Source organism: Leopardus geoffroyi, chromosome B1 (assembly GCF_018350155.1).
Source record: "Leopardus geoffroyi isolate Oge1 chromosome B1, O.geoffroyi_Oge1_pat1.0, whole genome shotgun sequence".
In the NCBI taxonomy this organism is placed as follows: Eukaryota; Metazoa; Chordata; class Mammalia; order Carnivora; family Felidae; genus Leopardus; species Leopardus geoffroyi.
The window spans coordinates 155,023,872-155,042,178 of NC_059327.1; the positions used below are offsets into that span (position 1 = coordinate 155,023,872).

The window sequence follows — 18,307 nt, forward strand, 5'->3', positions numbered from 1 at the left end:
CTCTAGATTCTTGTAAAATAGGAACATCTGATATTTGTATTCACAACTTCTCTCCCAGGGAGGGCATATAAATTGCACGTGAATTGATGGATCATTTCCCCTCTGGTCCCCTTCCCTGATTGTAACAGATACAAATAATCCATCATCGAATTCTTTCTTACTAATTTTGGGTAAAGCCTATTGAAGACAGTGCTCCAAGCAGGCATTACCATTTTATCAGTTGCCAAGAGAATAAAAACTTATTTGACACTCTGTTACTCTATCCATGAACGTTATGTGTTAAGTATCTAGGGAATTTAGAATTCACTTTAACAAGGATATTTTGGGATAGCTGTGACACTGTGCTGAATACCACGTGTATATATATGGTCTGATAACAGTCAAATATTCAGAGAAATCTTGAAGAAGCTTTTGATCCATGTAAACAATTCCTGATATGTGTCTGTGAATTTTGCCTGATGTAAAATTAATAACTGACTTTTTTTCTGCTATGATAATATTTACGGACTTTGAAACTATTGATAGGAACCCAGATATTTTGAATAAGAATTTTTCTTCCGTTCATTAAATAATGAAATATATGATTAATAATCTAGCTGAATTTTATTTGAACGATATGTTATCCATTTTCATAAATTGGGAGGAAAACCATATTTAGGTGATTAACTAGATTCATCTGAGGATAAGAAGTTTACTATTTTGGTCTTTCCCATACATCTTCCCTGCTTCAAAAAAAAAAAAAAAAGAAAAGTTGTGTAATATTTAAACATGATTAATGCAGATACTTATCCAATATTTATTGAACAGTTAACTCTGTGATTCTTAGCCCAAACTGCACATTAAATCACCTGTGAGCTTTTAAAATTAACTTATACCTGGGCACCATCCCTAGAGATTCTGATTTAATTGATACGGAGTGAGACATGGGCTATTTGTTTTTTAAATATACTCTAGGTGATTCTAATTGAAGCCGGAGCTGGGAAACACTGAACTATTTTATTGACCCTCATACTAACATATAAACATAGCAAAATAAGCTAATATCATTGTTTTCAAAATAAGTGAATAAAATATAACATTGAATTAGTTGTGTTTTACACAGGGATTTGAATTAGTCTTGAGTCCTCAATCTTAGATATTACTCCGATTTGAATTTTTAAAGCCAAATGTTATTAGTTATTATTTTTAACCTTTTAGGCAATTTATAAACTACAGAAACTATGTACTTAATTTACAACTGTAAACACATTAATTTAAAAATTGTACATTATAGAAAAATAACATGCTATACTTAAAATTTTAAAACAAAAGACCAAGCTTAAAAAGAAAGTTTATATTCTTTTTTCACTTTCCTATTTCTTCTTGGTAGGTTTTTCTGCATTAACAGAATTAATGGAATTCTGTTTTCATCAGTTACAATGAAATTGTGACAATCACCACTGTGCTAAAGACTTTCTACGAATGTGAGAAATTATTAGCTTTAGGACGTATAAAGCTTATATTTTAATTCACTTTACCTTTCCACAATGCCCCCCAACATTTAAAAATAACTGTGAATTTCTAGACCATGACTTAATTGGTAGAATCAACAGTATATACTAAGTATAAAATACATATTCTCATATCTTATATAAGCAAAGCATGAATATCAAAATAAAAATAATGAGGTTTAGTGAGATGTTTTCACCATTTGGAAATATAAGGAGAATTATTATTTTGGAGATCAGACAGGGTTCTTGCTTTTTAAAGAATCGTGATTATCTGAAGATCATGTTCATTATAATCTAATTCATAATTATCCGGGCATTTGTGTTTGATACCATGGTGTGTTTGACTTTAACACACTTAACACACAATTACCAATATAGACAAGATCTTTTATTTCAATTTATACATAACATCTTCGGAGCCTAACATTCTTGATACTTTGGGATAGAAATTAATATTTTCTGATCCTGTGACTGGGAGTGAATCCTAGGTAAAGCATCCCAAGTAAGTAGAAAACAGTGAGCTGACTTTCACCTCATTAGATATTATACTGAGACAAGATTCTTCACTGTCAATAAACAAGAAACTTTTTAGTATTGTAATGAAACACATAATTATAACTATTTTTAGAAATGGATTTATCTATAAAATTCAAGATGATGTAACTTTCTGGGCATTCTTTAACTTTTCAATTTTTGCTGCATCTACCTGTGTGACTATTTCCACTCTACATACAAATAGAAGACCAGCAAGTATCTCTAACTGCAACAATGAACTCTTTTACATACTCAAAAAATTAGTTTAAAATTTTCTAATAAATATTTCTAGTGTGTTATATATAATGTTAATGAGGAAAATTCCACTTTGCTAAGATCTTTCTTATAGGCAATTGCTACATATATGTCTTTTACATATACATGCAATTACATATAGACACAAACACAGAAACACACACACACAGTCTCCCCATTTTTCCATGTTATTTTGACCCAAAATGGTGGAGTAGAACAGTAATGGCCTCTGCTTCAGTTCTACTCTATCCATAACCTACTTTGAGAATCCACTCCATATATATTTTCCAAAATATTAATAGATTTTTTTTTGGTAAAATTGAGAACTTTCTTGATTGTCCACAAAGAGAAACTCGGTTCCCCTTTTCTATAATATATCCCTTAGTATCCAAAAATAACCAGTTAGGGGAAAAATACCCTAAGGCATAATGTGTTACTGGGGAAGAAACAGAACGAGACCGTAGAAAACCTTGGTATTGGGAGGAGTGGCCACGCAAATGTGTGAGCGCTTGTTTGAGATTGAAACCCCAGACTACCGGACTAACACAAATCAAAATTTGCATTATTTTTTTAATGTTTATTTATTATTTTTGAGACAGAGAGACAGAGCACGAATGGGGGAGGGGCAGAGAGAGAGAGAGAGAGAGAAGGAGACACAATCCGAAGCAAGCTCCAGGATCTGAGCTGTCAGCACAGAGCCCGACAGGGGAGATCATGACTGAAGCCCAAGTCGAACACTTAACTGACTGAGCCACCCACATGCCCCCCAAATTTGCATTTTAACAAGATTCTCATGTTATTCATGTGCACTTTATAAATGAGAACCACAGTTGTTGAGAATGAACTCTGTCTCCAGTTGCTGTAGCCAAATGGACAGGTAGCATTAGAAGATAGGGGACTATGCTAAAAGGAAGGGAGTCGATGGTTAGGGCAGGATTCTTACAGTAGGACTCATTTCATGAATTGTCCTTCCTCCACTTAAAGATTGGGACCAGACATTAGCGGAAATAATGTTACTATAATATTATCTTATCATGGGTTATAAAGTTATAAATTAATATTGGAGGGCGTCACACCTCCAGTATTTCATTAACATAAATTACTTAGGGAAAAAAAAACTCAGTTGTAAGAAAAATATTTTGGGTGGTGTATCACAAACTGAGTTCCATGGGTTAATAGTGCTCAATGCATTGCTATTCAGGTTCCTTGAGGATTTCAGGGCCAGATAGTTTTACGAAAGAGTGCAATATATAGTACTCTTTGCAGTGTGTTCTCTGAAGTCTGCAATTAAAAAAGTATCTATTTTACTTTGTTTAATCTGACAACTCCCAAATACAATTAAACTTAGAACCATTTTTTTTCCATCAAATAAGACCATTTGAAAGCAGATTATAAAATGGTGTATTTGATCACTAGAAGTACAGCTGTTAAAACCGTTTTATAAAGATTAAATACTGAGAAATTGCATACATAAAGACAAAGAAATGTGCAGTTATTATGCTGCTTTGATAAGGGATGAAATAATCCTATAGATCAGTGTGAACCTTTCACTAGAATTTGATGTGGGTGTATAGCACTATTCTTTATCCATTATGTGTATTGGGGGTGAGGGTGTAAGAATACAAACAACAAGATACTAGTACTAACTCAGAATGTGTTTCAGAATTTTCTAAATAAGGGTTTCATGTGCGCCAAGTACAGCATATATATATATATATATGGTGATACATATATATCACGCTATATATGTAATACACTTTTACATATATATATCACATACAAAATAAATATTGTATTTACATTGTTTTGTTTATTTTTTCAGATATTATATTTACTTTAGAAATGAGCTTAGAAAAGTAATTTGTTCAAAGATACAGAATTGGTGAAACCTCAGTCTGCCAAGTAAAATGGAGTTTACATAAACTTTGAGTGTCTTAAAAGTAGGTTCTGTATGTTTTCAATGATTCCTTGGCTGTCTGTTACCCCGGCTTCTTATTTAAATGAAAAGGGCTGGGTTAATTTTTTTTCAACGAATCATTTAGTTGATACAGTGTAACATTGTAAAAAAAAAAATCAAAATGGACTTTAGACTGTGAGAGTGTGTTTCAAAACTCACTAGCTCTATGACTGTGAGATCTGAATTTCAATGTCTTCTGTAAAGTGAGCATGAATAAAAATCCATTTCACTGTATTATTAGAAAGATTAAATGAAGCAATGCAAAGTACCAGGCACATCCTGGGCACTCAGTATCTGAGGATTCCTCTTAATTTCTTTTCAAAATATTTCTTATGAAAATGTATTTTTAACATTATAAGGGAGAAATATCTGGATTAGATTTTCCCAGCTGATATTTTGTTCATTTTTCTGATGCTCAGTGTTAGTAAACTAAATAATCAGAATCCCTGACACGACAAAATGATGATTATATAATGTCTATCTTTGTGATCCACAACATATACTAATATTGATAGGGCCCTTTATTCAAAAGAGGAAAAGCATGTCACAGCACAGACCTCTGTAGTCTTCTGTGCACCAAAGTCATCAGTGACTGTCCTTACTTCTACCCAACAATACCCTAGTTTGAGGTGGGGAGAAATAAGATCAGGGGACAGATATGACTACATTTGATTATATCTCAGTATCGGCAGACTTTAAGGGCACGCAGTTCTTAATTTAACTTCCTATCTTTTCTGGAAAGAACAAATAACCTCATAGATACCTTGGGTGGTGGCAGCTCTCTGAAAAAGTTAAAAGAGAAAAAAAGAATAAAAGCCCTTGCATTTTACTTTGGATGTGTGAAGAGAAGGGTGGCAGGGTGTAGGGATAGCAAGGAAATATATTAGGAGTCTATGTTTCAATTATCCTGCAGTCTGAAAAACTGTCCCAAAACCAAAGTTTTGGTACTCCCATATAATAACAGTGACTACATCACTTATTGTTTACTGACATTTTTTATTGAGGTTTGTAGCTCATGATTTTACATGTGATTGTACAGAGCATTTAAGAAAAAAAAAAAAAAGAGGTTGGAAAGGTTGTACAAGGGAAAAAAATCCAATAGATAGAAACCTGGTAGGTGTATATGATAAGATTAATTCCACATGTAAATATATGAGAATGGTAAGAGACCAGAGCCTGCGATAGCTATATTCTTGTTCCTAAAAAGAGAAATCGTTCCTATCAATGAGAAATAACTTAATTAGTTGTTATTTTTAAAAATAAACTATCATTTTAAAAAAAGATATATTTTGAATTAGATTTAATGATTGGCAAGTGGGAAAACAGTGTGGAAAAATGTCCCAGATTATCCTTCTACTTCCAATGCATTTACAGACGCCAAATGAAAGGAAATCCAGCTGACTCTTTCTACACTTACTGATTTTGGAGGTCATAGGCAAAGAATAGTGTTAGAATATACAGAGACTTGTTTATAAATGAACACATTCTGATTGTCTACAGCTGTTTCAAGACACATCATTTTTATTACTTAGAATGGTAAAGGAAATCTTTATTCTGAAATGAGGCATGAAAACCAACTTTAAATGTTTTTTCCTCATCTTTCTTGATTCATGATGGTATTTAAAACATAAGACATTGTGACAACTTGAAATTCAAGGCATTAAAAATGCTCTCCAACATGAGGCAGTGGTCAGCAGAAGAGGACATTGTGTTCTAGTGACTGTATTCTGTATCCCCAAAGACCTCTACCTACTATTAAAGGGTTGATGACATTCTTGATTTTTGCCAAACACTTTTTGAAGTCAACCAGTCCATTTCATTTTGAAGCCAGGATCATTTACCAGTTTTACCTTCAGAAGAATCAGGGAATTTTTAACCTTTAAAAAGCTACTTCAGGTATGGATTTCAAGCACATTTCCTTGCCAATGTAGTGTGAAATTCTGCAGTCTTGGGCCATTGAGACAAACTTAACTCTTTTTAAATTTAAAATCCTCCAATATTGGACTAACTGTAAAATTTTAATAACCTCAGATCACAGAGTGGAACATTCTCATTTTAAAATCACTCATTCTGAATGGCAATGTTAATCTAAATTAGATCCTTAGGAGTCGGCTTTCCTTTCCTCTTCTTTCAAGCTCTTTACTTTAGCATTCTAGAATGAAAGAAGCATTGGGAATACTTTTAGACACATTTGGATTATGGAGTACTTTGATACATGTCATACAACTGTCTGCAGAATTTTACGAATTGACTACAATAATTGAAGAGAGAAAGGACTTGAGAGTAACATTTTCAGCTGTGTAATTATTTGTTCGGTCTCAATGTAATATTCATATATGTTATAAATTAGCCTGTAATATGAATATTGCTTGGTTACGGATTATTTTGCACAATGTACGTAATTCCAATTTAATATTAATTGAATGTTTATTAGAAAGATTCATAATAAAGCTCTAAAAGGTGCATAGCTACTGGTAGCATTAACTGTGTTGGCATACAATAGAATAAGCAGATTAGAGAGTGAAAGAGAATTGAGGCAAAATACTTATATTTAAGAAACATTTATAAAATATTCATGTGTCCTTGAGACAAGGTGTGGCTAGACAAGAAATATCTAAGGAGTGCTGAACGTGTTTAGAGTTTCCTGCGTAAACAGCAGGATAAAATTATCATATGGTATACTTCAATTTTTGTTTTAACACACCAGTAGCACTTGTTACACTGTTTAAAGTTTTTACCACTCTAAACAATTTCATTATTTTCCCTGGAATTTTTTTTTCTTTTGAACTCGAATTTAGGTCCTGCTGCCTCACCATAAGTATGCCAACTTGGATCTGCCCTTCTTCTGTTCATATTGTGATGGAAAAGACTTGCTTATCCCAACAGAGGTTTTTCCTTGTGTAGTCTTCCTCAACTTCTCCATTATAAATCAAAGTTCTCCTTTCACGTGCCTTCTTAAAAACCATAGTTTGCCTTTACCTTTGAAATACTCTGATGGGACACAAGTGAAATGAGAAAAGTTTGTGTGACATACTATTAAGAGAGAGAAAGAAACATCAAAACATAGCTGAAACGAAGACATTTGAATAATAACCTACAGGTCCTGGATGTTGGAGACGTGCTTTTAATTTTTTTAAGGAGGGTAGGGCAATAAGTTTATTGAAAATGAAAATATGCAAAACTATAGTAACTACCTGTTCTATTGCAAAAATCACAAAGTTTGCAATATTGTAAACAAGCTATTTCTTCTGCAAGCTGTAAATAAAAGGAATCAAAGTATGTAAGTGTATAGGTGAAAGTTAAAGATTGATTTCCCTTTTAAAGCAAAAGTGAAGTAGAAACTAATCAGGTTAATTAGAAAATAGGAAAGATTCCTCTTATGGCCTAAGCAGGAAAGAAGCAGCTACCAACATTTTAATTTAGAAATGAAAATTTAGATATTTATCAATATTTTTCAGATGGTTTCAGAAGTATGTATTTGCTGATTACAAAATTGAATTTCTGGTTGGGATCCATCAAATCTATTTCGTGAGCTCAAAGAAGCTTTCCACGTAGAATTCATTTGCACAAAAATGCTTCCATAAGCTATTTTCTAATGTTGCTGTTTCACTCTTGTGCTCCCATGTTCTTAATTTATTAATGTGCAGAAATCTAACAGAGGATAAATGTAAAGTATTTTTAGAAATGCATAGTAATTGTTTATGTTGTGAGTTATAATTATGAACCACTAAATATGAACTCATCAAATCTTAATACCTTGGTACTACAATATACTAGGAAGATCGTACATATTGTTATTTTATCTCAAATAGTTTTGTAACAGAAGAAAGGACATCCTTGTCAATATTTTTAGAATTGCTCAAAATCAAATTAGAGTCGGGGTTTCTTTCTTTCTCTCTCTAAATTTGTAGTAGTATAGTAGTCCTGTAGTGTTTTTGTTTTTTCTAAAACACCTCAAGCAGTAGCACTTTGGTATAATACTAACGCACAACTTCTGAAAACAAATGCTTCTTTCACTAATAGGAGCTGATTATTGATTAGTCTGGAGTTGATCTTTAGACAACCCAGAAACTGGTTTTCCTCTCCCTTTTGTTCTCTATACTGCAGAAAGTCAGTCTTTAAAAGTTTTTAATGTCATTTTTTAAACTAAGTAAACCTTTGTCAATGGATTGGAACATGTGTGGGGGAAAAAGCTGAAGATACTGGCTAAATTTAAGTCCATGGGTTCTATATGACTATTACTAATTCTCTTCTATGTTTATCTCTATTACCATGAAAAGTTTCGTCACGCCAACTAAATTAATTTTTTAAAAACACTAAATCTTAAAGATCTTTTATCAATATGTTGACATTTTTAGGTTAATGGGGATTTTAAAAGTATATATCATAAACTACACTTTAGTTTTGAGTCTTTGTGAATTTGCCTGATAGGAAGTTAAGGATACTTCCATTATCTACATTTTATTAATACAGTTTCCTGATTATTTTCACTTTGACATAATTGTTCTCATGCAAGTTCTTTTTTGTCATGATTATTTAAGCATGGCAATTTATTATTCAACTATAGTAGTTTTTACTTTTAATAGTGTGGAACTGGAGGGATGTTCAAAAACTTAAATTGAAATTCAAATCTATTTTTCCTTTACAAAATGTAGTTTTCTCCATAAATATTATCAGGTAGGAACATGGGCTGTGCAACAATCCAACAGTCTGTGAGTCAACTAGACATGAGATCTGTTAGCTAGTGTCCTGCAAAGTACCTTGGGAGATAGACCTCAAAAGAAAAAAAAAAAAGCTTGAGAGTAAAATATTACAAAAATATTATTTTACTAGGAAATAATAATTGGTTTGTTTTATTGGCATAACTTTTACTTCCAGCTACCCAAATGATGTGCTATGTAGGTACAGTCCGTCTGCTTGATGAAAATTTAGTTTTTTATAGAATTTCAGATAAGCATATCAGAAGTAGGCAGATAAGTAAGTCATGAATGGCACAGGGTATTGAAGTATAGTCAACCAAAGGTGGTAAAAAAACAATAAACTTTTTAAAAATTATTAATTTATCAATAGCTATGCATGAAAATACATGTGAAAAAAAGTCAAGTTTAGGAACTCAAGCCTTGCTAGTATAAAAAGGACTAAATGAATACATGTTAGATATACACAAATTTCTATTGAAATGTACACATAATTAGCTCCTATATCTACTGTTTTGTTTCAGTATAGTCACATAAAACTTGAGGGAACAATCTCTTTCTGTAAAAGTCTTTGGGATCTTGTCTCTCTGATAGCACATCAATTGTGATGTATTCGAATTCAAACATCTCACCCTTTCATCTTTATGCAAGGGCTTGGTAGTAACTGACAGTCCTAAATGGCCTTCCGCACCAGTTATGTATTCAAGTGATTTTCTTCAGTTGGTCTGTGTAAAGCTGGGGAGGCTACCTGTTTCAAATTCCATGTAATGACACATAAAAGATAGCGGGCAGGGAGGTAGCAATATCAGAAAATCAGAATTGGCAGCCTCAGCAAGCTGACTTGAGGTAGTTTCCCCAATGTTCTGTGAAACTAGCTTCTTACTGACGAGCTGCTTTCATATAGATCTCTGCTGAATTGGCGAAACAAGCATAAGCGCTCATAATCCACAGGCCAACTTTAGACAAGTTGTCTAAAAGGGGCTTTTTCATTACCAAATGTATTCTATGCAACAGATAGGCAAACCACCTTTCAGGTGCTAATATTGCCACAGTGTGGGATGTGAAAACCTAATTACCATTAAAGCTTGAGGTTCTCCTGCAACTCAAGAACAATTCTAGAGACTTAAAAAGGAATGATGCATAAAATATTCTGAGGTGAATATTAAGATTATGATGTACTCTGGCCCAGCACAGAATTCTTTCTTTTGTCATATATTCTTAAACTATATAGAGATTACTGGTTATTCCATAAACTATTCCATCTCATCTTAATTTAAGAAATTAATTAATAGGTGGGTGGTGTTCAGATTTGGGGGGGGGGGGGAAAGAAGTCACCAAAATATCATACACTACAAGATAAATTACAATTTGGCAAATTCATTCTAGCTTTGCTCTAGAAGGGACTCTATGTTTAGACACTGCTGGTAAAGGTTCTTCAGTAATTGGAGATCTAGAAAGTTTCTTTGAAAGGACTTTGTTTCATATATGGGGCAAGAAAAATTAGCATAAAAATGTCTTCTACTATCTTTATAAAATGGATATTCTCTTTGTCATTAAACTGGCAGCTTTGAGCCAACTGAATGACTTTAAATTTCTGACATCAAAATAGAACTTACAGGAAAGGAAAATAAGTGACTCACCCCCTCTTCAATTCAATACATAAATCTCTGATTGAAGCTGGTTTTCATAGTAAGCATGATGGCTGCTGCTTATAAAATAAGCACATAGTAGCTGATATTAACCTGCTTAAAAGTGAGTTATGCATCTTATTTCATTCAACATAAACATGCCCATCCCATTTTTCTGGTTTACTTTGTCTGCAAAAATGGTAAAATTTTGTGCTTAGGTTATTCTTCTAGGCAGATCTGATTTCTATTGCATGGCTCATTTGGGCCATAGAGTAATCGATTAGCAAAGTCTATATAATGAAAACAGAAGGAAAGACGAGAAAAATGAAAAGAATAATTCATCATATAGTACATACATCAAAACAATATCTTCTAAATCTCAATCAGTTGTTTATTGGTTGGCAAACAAGTTTCACTTTTACAACAAATATTAGTAATGAGGTCATCCAACTTTGAGACCATACAAAATGGATCATAAATTTAAAAAAAAAAATTATATGTGCTGCTAATTTACCTCTTGTATTCCTACATTACTTAAAATCCTGTCAAATAAATAAATTTTCCTGTTAATAAACAGAAGAGTTTAAAAAAAATCACATCAAAATAACTTGACCTTTCATTTCTTACTACAAGGGAGTGAATTTCCTTTAAAAATTGGTAGTGCGGGTGCCCACTTGGGGATCAGACTGAGCATTCAGCACTTTAATGCCTATGGGATACTGTTTTTTTTTTTTTTCACATGCAGAAGCCCCACTAGTTCTATTGACGCCTCTTGACTTCTAGAATCATAGCTACTGTCTTGGTGATGAACTGCTTGCCAAATATACTTTGCATTACAACAGATGTATACTGTAAACATAAAAGTTCGTCCTGCTCTAATCTGCAAAAATGCTCTTGGAAATATTCTGACTGAATAAAGATATATAGTGAGGGAAGGAAGTCTAATTTTATTTATTTTATTTTTTTGTAAAAAATAATTTGTTTGCATTACTAGAAAATGATTCTTATAAAGTGATAGTTTCATTTATTTATTTATTTATTTATTTTTTTGCCAGGTGAAATTTTAAAGAAAAAATCAAGGAAAAATAAAAGGAAAGAAAAAAAAGAAGAAAGGAAAAAGAGAAGAAAAAGCAAAGAAAATGAAGGAAGAAAGAAAAGAAGGAAGGAAGGAAGGAAACTTTGCTCTCTTACTGGCAGACAAACTTGCAAGACCAGCACGAAAGAAAAAGAAAAAATATCTCTTTTTTTCCACTACATTAACAGGACTCAAATTCTGGAGGAACAGAAAGCTGACTATATGTGCAATGCTAGTATCTGTACATTACATAGAAATTGTTCAATTTTTTTTCTGCCATTAGTTTTATCATCAGTTAATACAGCAAATCATAAAATATGCATTTAGCATATAATTCTAGAATTCCCCTCCATTTCATTATTAATTTGTTGTTTTATTTTGTATTCCACAGCTATTCCCACTGTGGTGAATTCAGGTTGTGAGTGACTAAAAACCACTATGTGATACAGTTTTGCTTTGTTTTTATGTTTGTTTGTGCAGCACTCCAATCTAGATGCAGCATTGTTACTAATGTCAAACAACTGTTCTGGCCTTTTAAAAATCAGGTCCTTGTAATTATAGTAACAGAGCATCAGAGATGTTAGAACAAACACAACATAATTCAACAAGGCCACAATGAGCGCCATTTTCTTCATATCTCGTTCATTAACATAATGAAGTCTCCATCTGAGGGGGAAAAGACAAGAAAGGAGAGGGCACCGGGGAATTTCAGCAGTTATCTTTCTCCCCTGGGCTGACCTAAAAATCCCAGTTTAAAAAAAAAAAAAAGTCTGAAAGTTTGTGTTTGTCTTTCAAGAACAGCATAAAGATTTAGGAGTACACACATTATTACCACTGCTTATATCAATTCAGAACAGTCGACCAGGTGTTAGCAGTTTTGTTGGTTTCAATTTCTGTGTCATCTTCTATAGACTAGTGACCAAATGCGCTGGTCCTTTTGAACTTCCCTCTGGCGGGGTCCCATCTTTGTTTGGAGGAACTATAAATCCATCACTGCTACCGCGACCTAGCTGATAGTAGGTGTGCAGCTGATGGACGTGGTTTCTGGAGCCTAGGTTTGGCATGCTTTTGTAGTAAACATCTTCGGCATCACCACATTTGGCCGGTGGGGGTTCGGTCTGGGTGCTGGTGGTAACGCTCTCTGTGGCAGGCACACCAGCCAGTGCTGGCATGCTGGTGTACAGAGAGTCCCTATGGGGTGACTGGAGATCTTCTGTGTGCTCGTTGGTTAGCAAAGGGAAAAAACTCTCACTGTGGTCTTGGGGGAGCCGCCTTCTGGTGTAATGGTGTGGCTGGTGGTTCTCTGTGGAGTAGACTCTTGGGGGAAGCAAAGGAGCATCAGATTCCTCATGAATGAGTTCCAGGCCCAAACTCTCCTCGTGGTTGAAGGAGGTGGCGTCATCCAGGACAATGGCATCATCTTCACTCCCACTGCCAAGGTTATTCACCAGCTTGTTCATCAGATTCCTGTTCTGTTCACTGGAGCGCTCGTGGTTGTTCAGGTAAGACGGGATATAGTTGGAAGTGAGTTCCTTCAGAATCTTTTTCTCTAGGGCGGTCTCATTGTGGTTATAGCCACGGTCTATGATTTGCACACAGTTGCTCAGGTATTCGCCACTGGCAATGCTGTAACTATTGCCATGGTTACCATTCAGTGGTAGAGTATCCATGACACTTGTATCCCTGGCATTGTTCAGAAGCCCCTCTGAAAAAGATTACAAAACACTATGACATTTACATCCATTTGGCCACAGAACACACACACAAACACAAAGGCAGAAACATCCGACTATGAAGTATGTATAAATTGCTAGCACGTTTAATTAATTATAAAATGTTTGGAAACAAAACATACTATTAAGTCTATATGTACACATTTCTATATACACTTGGGGACAATTGATAGGAACCTTATAAATGGAAAAGTATCTAAAATAATTCTTTAAAATAACAATTTAAAAAACCTATAAATTTGTAGTTTCCACACAAACATTGCCTGACACTATTTGAAACATATTTGGTTATAACTTAGAAAAAAAAATAACGCAAAATTTTGGTGTAATCATTCATAGCTTTCAATTTATACACATCAAAGTCAATTTAATAATTCATTACCTTTAATTTTACATGTTGTTTTAACATTAAAATAGGCATACTATTAACATAATTCATGTGTGGTACTTTGAATATTCTGGTCAAAAGTGAAAGAATCAAGCAGCTTCTAATAATTTGATATATAATTTTGCAAGATTAAACATAATTCCTACACACAAAACCACAAAAGGATTATGTTAAATTTGTCAAAATGATGTAGTCATGAAATAATGCTTAGTCAAATAAATGGCACATCAAAATAATATGCATCTAGGAACTTTCAAAACAAAAATATTTAGATATACTTTCTAATATCATTTTCTACATATTAACCCATTAGCGATTGTTTAGGGTCATTAGGTAATACTACAAAAGAATGTGTAAAGACACAGGTATCTGATTCCTAAAAACATAGTGTCAGTATTAAAGATTCCATGTCATAATGAGTGATGACTTTGTGTGCATATTAAACTTTGAATTTAAAAGAGATTGAACATTTTATTCTGGGAAGAAATAGTTGCAGTGAAATAAAATTTAACCACATGCTTCTTCAAGGTTTTTGCATTCTCTTGAATGAACAGAAATCCAAGAATCTATAATAGTTCCAAAATCAGTTCAAATGCAACCACGAAAGAAAATAAAACACAAACATTTAACCAATACTCATAAGAAAGGATATTTCTTTACAGAACAATTAATTGAAGAATTCTATTAAACTTCTCAATACACTGCTAACTTGTGAAAATATAACATTCATTCTATATCTGTGATGCAGTTATGTTTATCAAAACTGAACTCCTTCTTTGCTGGTTTAAATAAAGTGTCCCAAATGTATCAATTTATATATGGACTTTTGCTGCATACTCTGTATTCAAGTAACAGTTTCTAAAGACAGCAAAGCATAAAATTCATTAAAAAGCAGCCATCACAGACATAGGGTGAAGCGATTTATTTTCATGTTATAAGATATCTTGTAGACAAATCCACAATGTTAAGAAAAATAAAAGTAAATGTTCTTTAAAGGGCCATATGTGATGGGTGATCGCTGCTGTGGAGGCTGCCATGGTATGCATGATGGTTATGGCTGAGTGACTGATGCATTGAAACATGTGTATTACTTCTGTTGTCAATGCATTAGGTACAGGTCGGAAACAACCATAGTAAAATAAAGTGGATATGCTGCATGTGACATATATGTGTATGATGGAATGTAGTAATAAAAAATAAAAGCTTATGAATTACTTAGCAAAAATAAATGCTTAATTTAAAAACAATTTAACTCACACAAACATTACATGAGACTTAACAACTATGTTGATTATGTGACACAGTAAAAGAATCAGACAACAAAAGCGTCTAATCTCTATTAACGTAAATTTATATAAGTCGATTCATAGGCTCTTTAGTTTTTAAATTGTGAGATGAACTGTTTTTAATAACTACATCATCTATATGTGATGCAATAAAAGTGAACTAAAAAAAATTACATTTGATATGCAATGTTTAGCTTTACTCCCATACTTGTCTCTCTGTAGGGCTCTAAACGACAGCATGAAGAAAAGGAAAGAAAAAACAACAAGTAAGCTTACAGCGACAGTAGAAGAAACATGAGTAAAAAGCAAATTGATGATATGCAGAAAAAAGAGTCAAAGGAAATAATTTCCACTGCCCCCAAATTCATGAGTCTGTGTTACATGGTTTATCATAATTAAAAATACTGAAATGTTAGTCAGAAAATAAGAACCCCCCCTTAACACATGCTAATAAAATGAGTCTTTAATAAGCGTTTCTACAGTTTATAACAAATTTTAAACAAAAACACATCTATTTTAAAGTTAAGATTATCACACCAACCAAGGAGAGTAAAGATTTGAAGGCAAGCCATGACGATTCCCACAACTTCATTTCAATATTGCATATATTTATGTGTATGTATGTTTGAACATACCTGCTTCTAAGAAATGTTATTTAATTTTAAAAATTTTCAGTAAAATTATAAATAAAATCTTTAGCATGTACACAGAGGAAAAAAAACACAGTTGTAGGTTTCCATATTTGTGTCTTTTTTCCTTTATGAATCTTTTTTTTTCCACGTAAAAAGGTTATATTTCCCCCATTATAACTATCCAAATGCTTCTTATCATTTGTGAATAATACTGATCAGAACTGTCATTTCTGGAGCTCATATTCAAAAGTCGTGTAACTTTGAAAAAAGAAAATGGTTAAATCCAACTGTTATTCTGTATCAAGACAACGGGAGGGGAAGAAAAATACCACCATCAGTGTCCGGTTTTCTTCTGGATTCTTGCACAATCATGCAATCAAACATTTTTAGAACTGATCCTTTAAAAAACAATCCTGGCAAAATTATTTTTTAAAAAACACTCCTATTTTAATCAGGTCATGAAGGACGGCTCTTGCTGATTTTGTTTACAGGAAGGTTAAATCATCCTAAAATCAAAACCAGGAAATTCATTGGGCTAGATCGTTTTAGGAGATTCCAGCTTGTTAGAATTTCACCATTCCTTTAAGAGATGGTTTGTGCACTTAAAAGTTGATTTGCTTTTCAGAAAAAAAGACTGACTTTATTTCAAGATGGAGAGGAAGGTTCTCTTAAAAAAGTTTCAAAATAGCTTTAGAAAAAATAATTTCAAATAAAGAGCCAAACCAGTATACTAACAGATGCAAATCGTTTGTAAGCTCATTATGGCTCCTTCCTTAAATGACAGAATTTTAGAACTGGAAAGCCCATGAGAGATAACTGAAGTTCAATTCCTGATTCTCAGAGATGAGGGAACTCCAGCCAAAATAGGCTGAACCTTATCTAACTCCACCCTGCTAACAGTGGAAGAACTGAAATGAAAAAGAAAATCTTGTAGATTTCCTCTGTGCCCTACTATCTAGTTCTTCCATCTGCCTTAGGCTTTGAAGCCATCATAGAACATTTATTTACATATTTTATAATATAATCTTGTATTCTTACCACCTATCATGTATTCTTCATTATATCCCGTCCTAAGGGTATGTCTTTCTTTAAGTTCTACGGTAGAATTAGTTACTTTAAAATGTAAATTATTTTGTGAAATCATGACTTCGGCTCTATATGCTGTCTTGATAGGTTAATCTATAACAAGATTTATCTTGCAAAAATTGAATTTTCTAATCCTGATAAGAATATAATGGTCCAGAAATACAATGCATGAAGTTTTCAAAAATGTCCACAGATAGAATCTCAATCCAATATAATAAAAGCATATTATTCATCTTTATTCCTAACTCTACATGCTTCAGTAACTCTATAAACACATCTCTACATATTTTAAATAAAGGCATTACAAACAAATATGGATACTTATATCTGAATGCTCCTTTGCTTGGATGGTCTTAGTGCAACTGAATTACAGGACCCAATAGAACAGAACCAAGTGGTACTTCAACATAAACCACTCCAGAACATACCGAGCCACCTATATTTCATGTAAGATTTCCCCTTGCCAGTAAGAATATTAAGTGCATTCATCTGAAAGCATAAGATTAGTAGCAATATGACAATCACTAAGATTTATTTGGGGTCAGTGGTAAAAAGAATGATTTTAAGCACTAACATAGTTTAATATCTTAAAAAATATTAAAACATTAAGCCATTAAATAATTTCACCTCTGACTCTGAGAAACATTAATGAAATTATTTGCTCTTGTTTTTAAGAAAAGTCAGTAGTATTTATTTAATTTGCTGGGAAAAACAATAAACTCATTCAGAAGAATCATTTGTGTATTTATTGATCATCGTAATAGCAATATCCAGTAATAAATTCCACAGGAATAAAACCTTATATGTATATGATATTACTTTAAATTTGCATCTACAGAATTTCACTTTGATAGTGTTTACAATAATGTTCCATCCTTAGAAAAATCGCCTAATTTATGATTCCAGTAAAAATAAAACAGGACAAGAAAGCAGATATTGAATTAGGGAAGACATATAGATTAATAATTGTTAGTTTTTTGTTACATAAGACATTAGGAATTATATCTGAATAATCAAAAACGCTAAACAAAATGTGGTCTAAATTTTTACATGTTCTGAAACAATATTCAATAAGTAAAACAATTTTTAGTGTTTTTCCAACTCTTTGCATAAAGTGAATAATGTAGAGTAGATTTAATTTGCAGATATGGTATAAATCTTCACTTAACATCACTGAAAACTTACTAAGATGTCAGCACATTGCAAAATGTTTATAATGACACAATTATCTGTAACTTAACCTAATTTAAAAACAAAAAACAAAAAAACCCAAGCCTGTATAAGGTTTGCTGACTTGTTCTGTTAAGCCACATTTGTTATGTTGTGAAATATACAACAAGTGTTATGTACCCTTCACTGAGGGCCACAATAAAATAGGGACGTTGACAGAGGAAAGACAATTTAGAGAGGGAACCACCAGGAAGGACCCAGAAACTATCTCCTATTGATGGCACTGGGGCGGTTTTACTGGGGAAATGGAGGACTCAAAGAAGCCAGATCAATTGCTTTCAAAGTATTTAAAAGGATTGACAAAGAAAGCAGAATA

At 32.9% G+C, this 18,307-nt stretch overlaps 1 protein-coding gene across 35 annotated transcripts in view; it reads right to left on the bottom strand.

Annotated features, from left to right (window-relative positions):
* Positions 1-5,212: 5,212 nt before the first annotated feature.
* ADGRL3 (adhesion G protein-coupled receptor L3) overlaps positions 5,213-18,307 on the bottom strand; it is an 828,850-nt gene continuing 815,755 nt past the window's right edge. For 14 of the 35 annotated variants that reach the window (XM_045473918.1, XM_045473914.1, XM_045473919.1 and 11 more), the window contains one exon: positions 5,213-13,341. In XM_045473918.1, the coding sequence (XP_045329874.1) occupies positions 12,542-13,341 (800 nt within the window). In that variant the 3' untranslated portion in view covers positions 5,213-12,541. Of the gene's footprint in view, positions 13,342-15,217; positions 15,270-18,307 lie in introns of all 35 variants that reach the window. The other 21 variants (XM_045473912.1, XM_045473896.1, XM_045473904.1 and 18 more) reach the window with 2 other exon arrangements.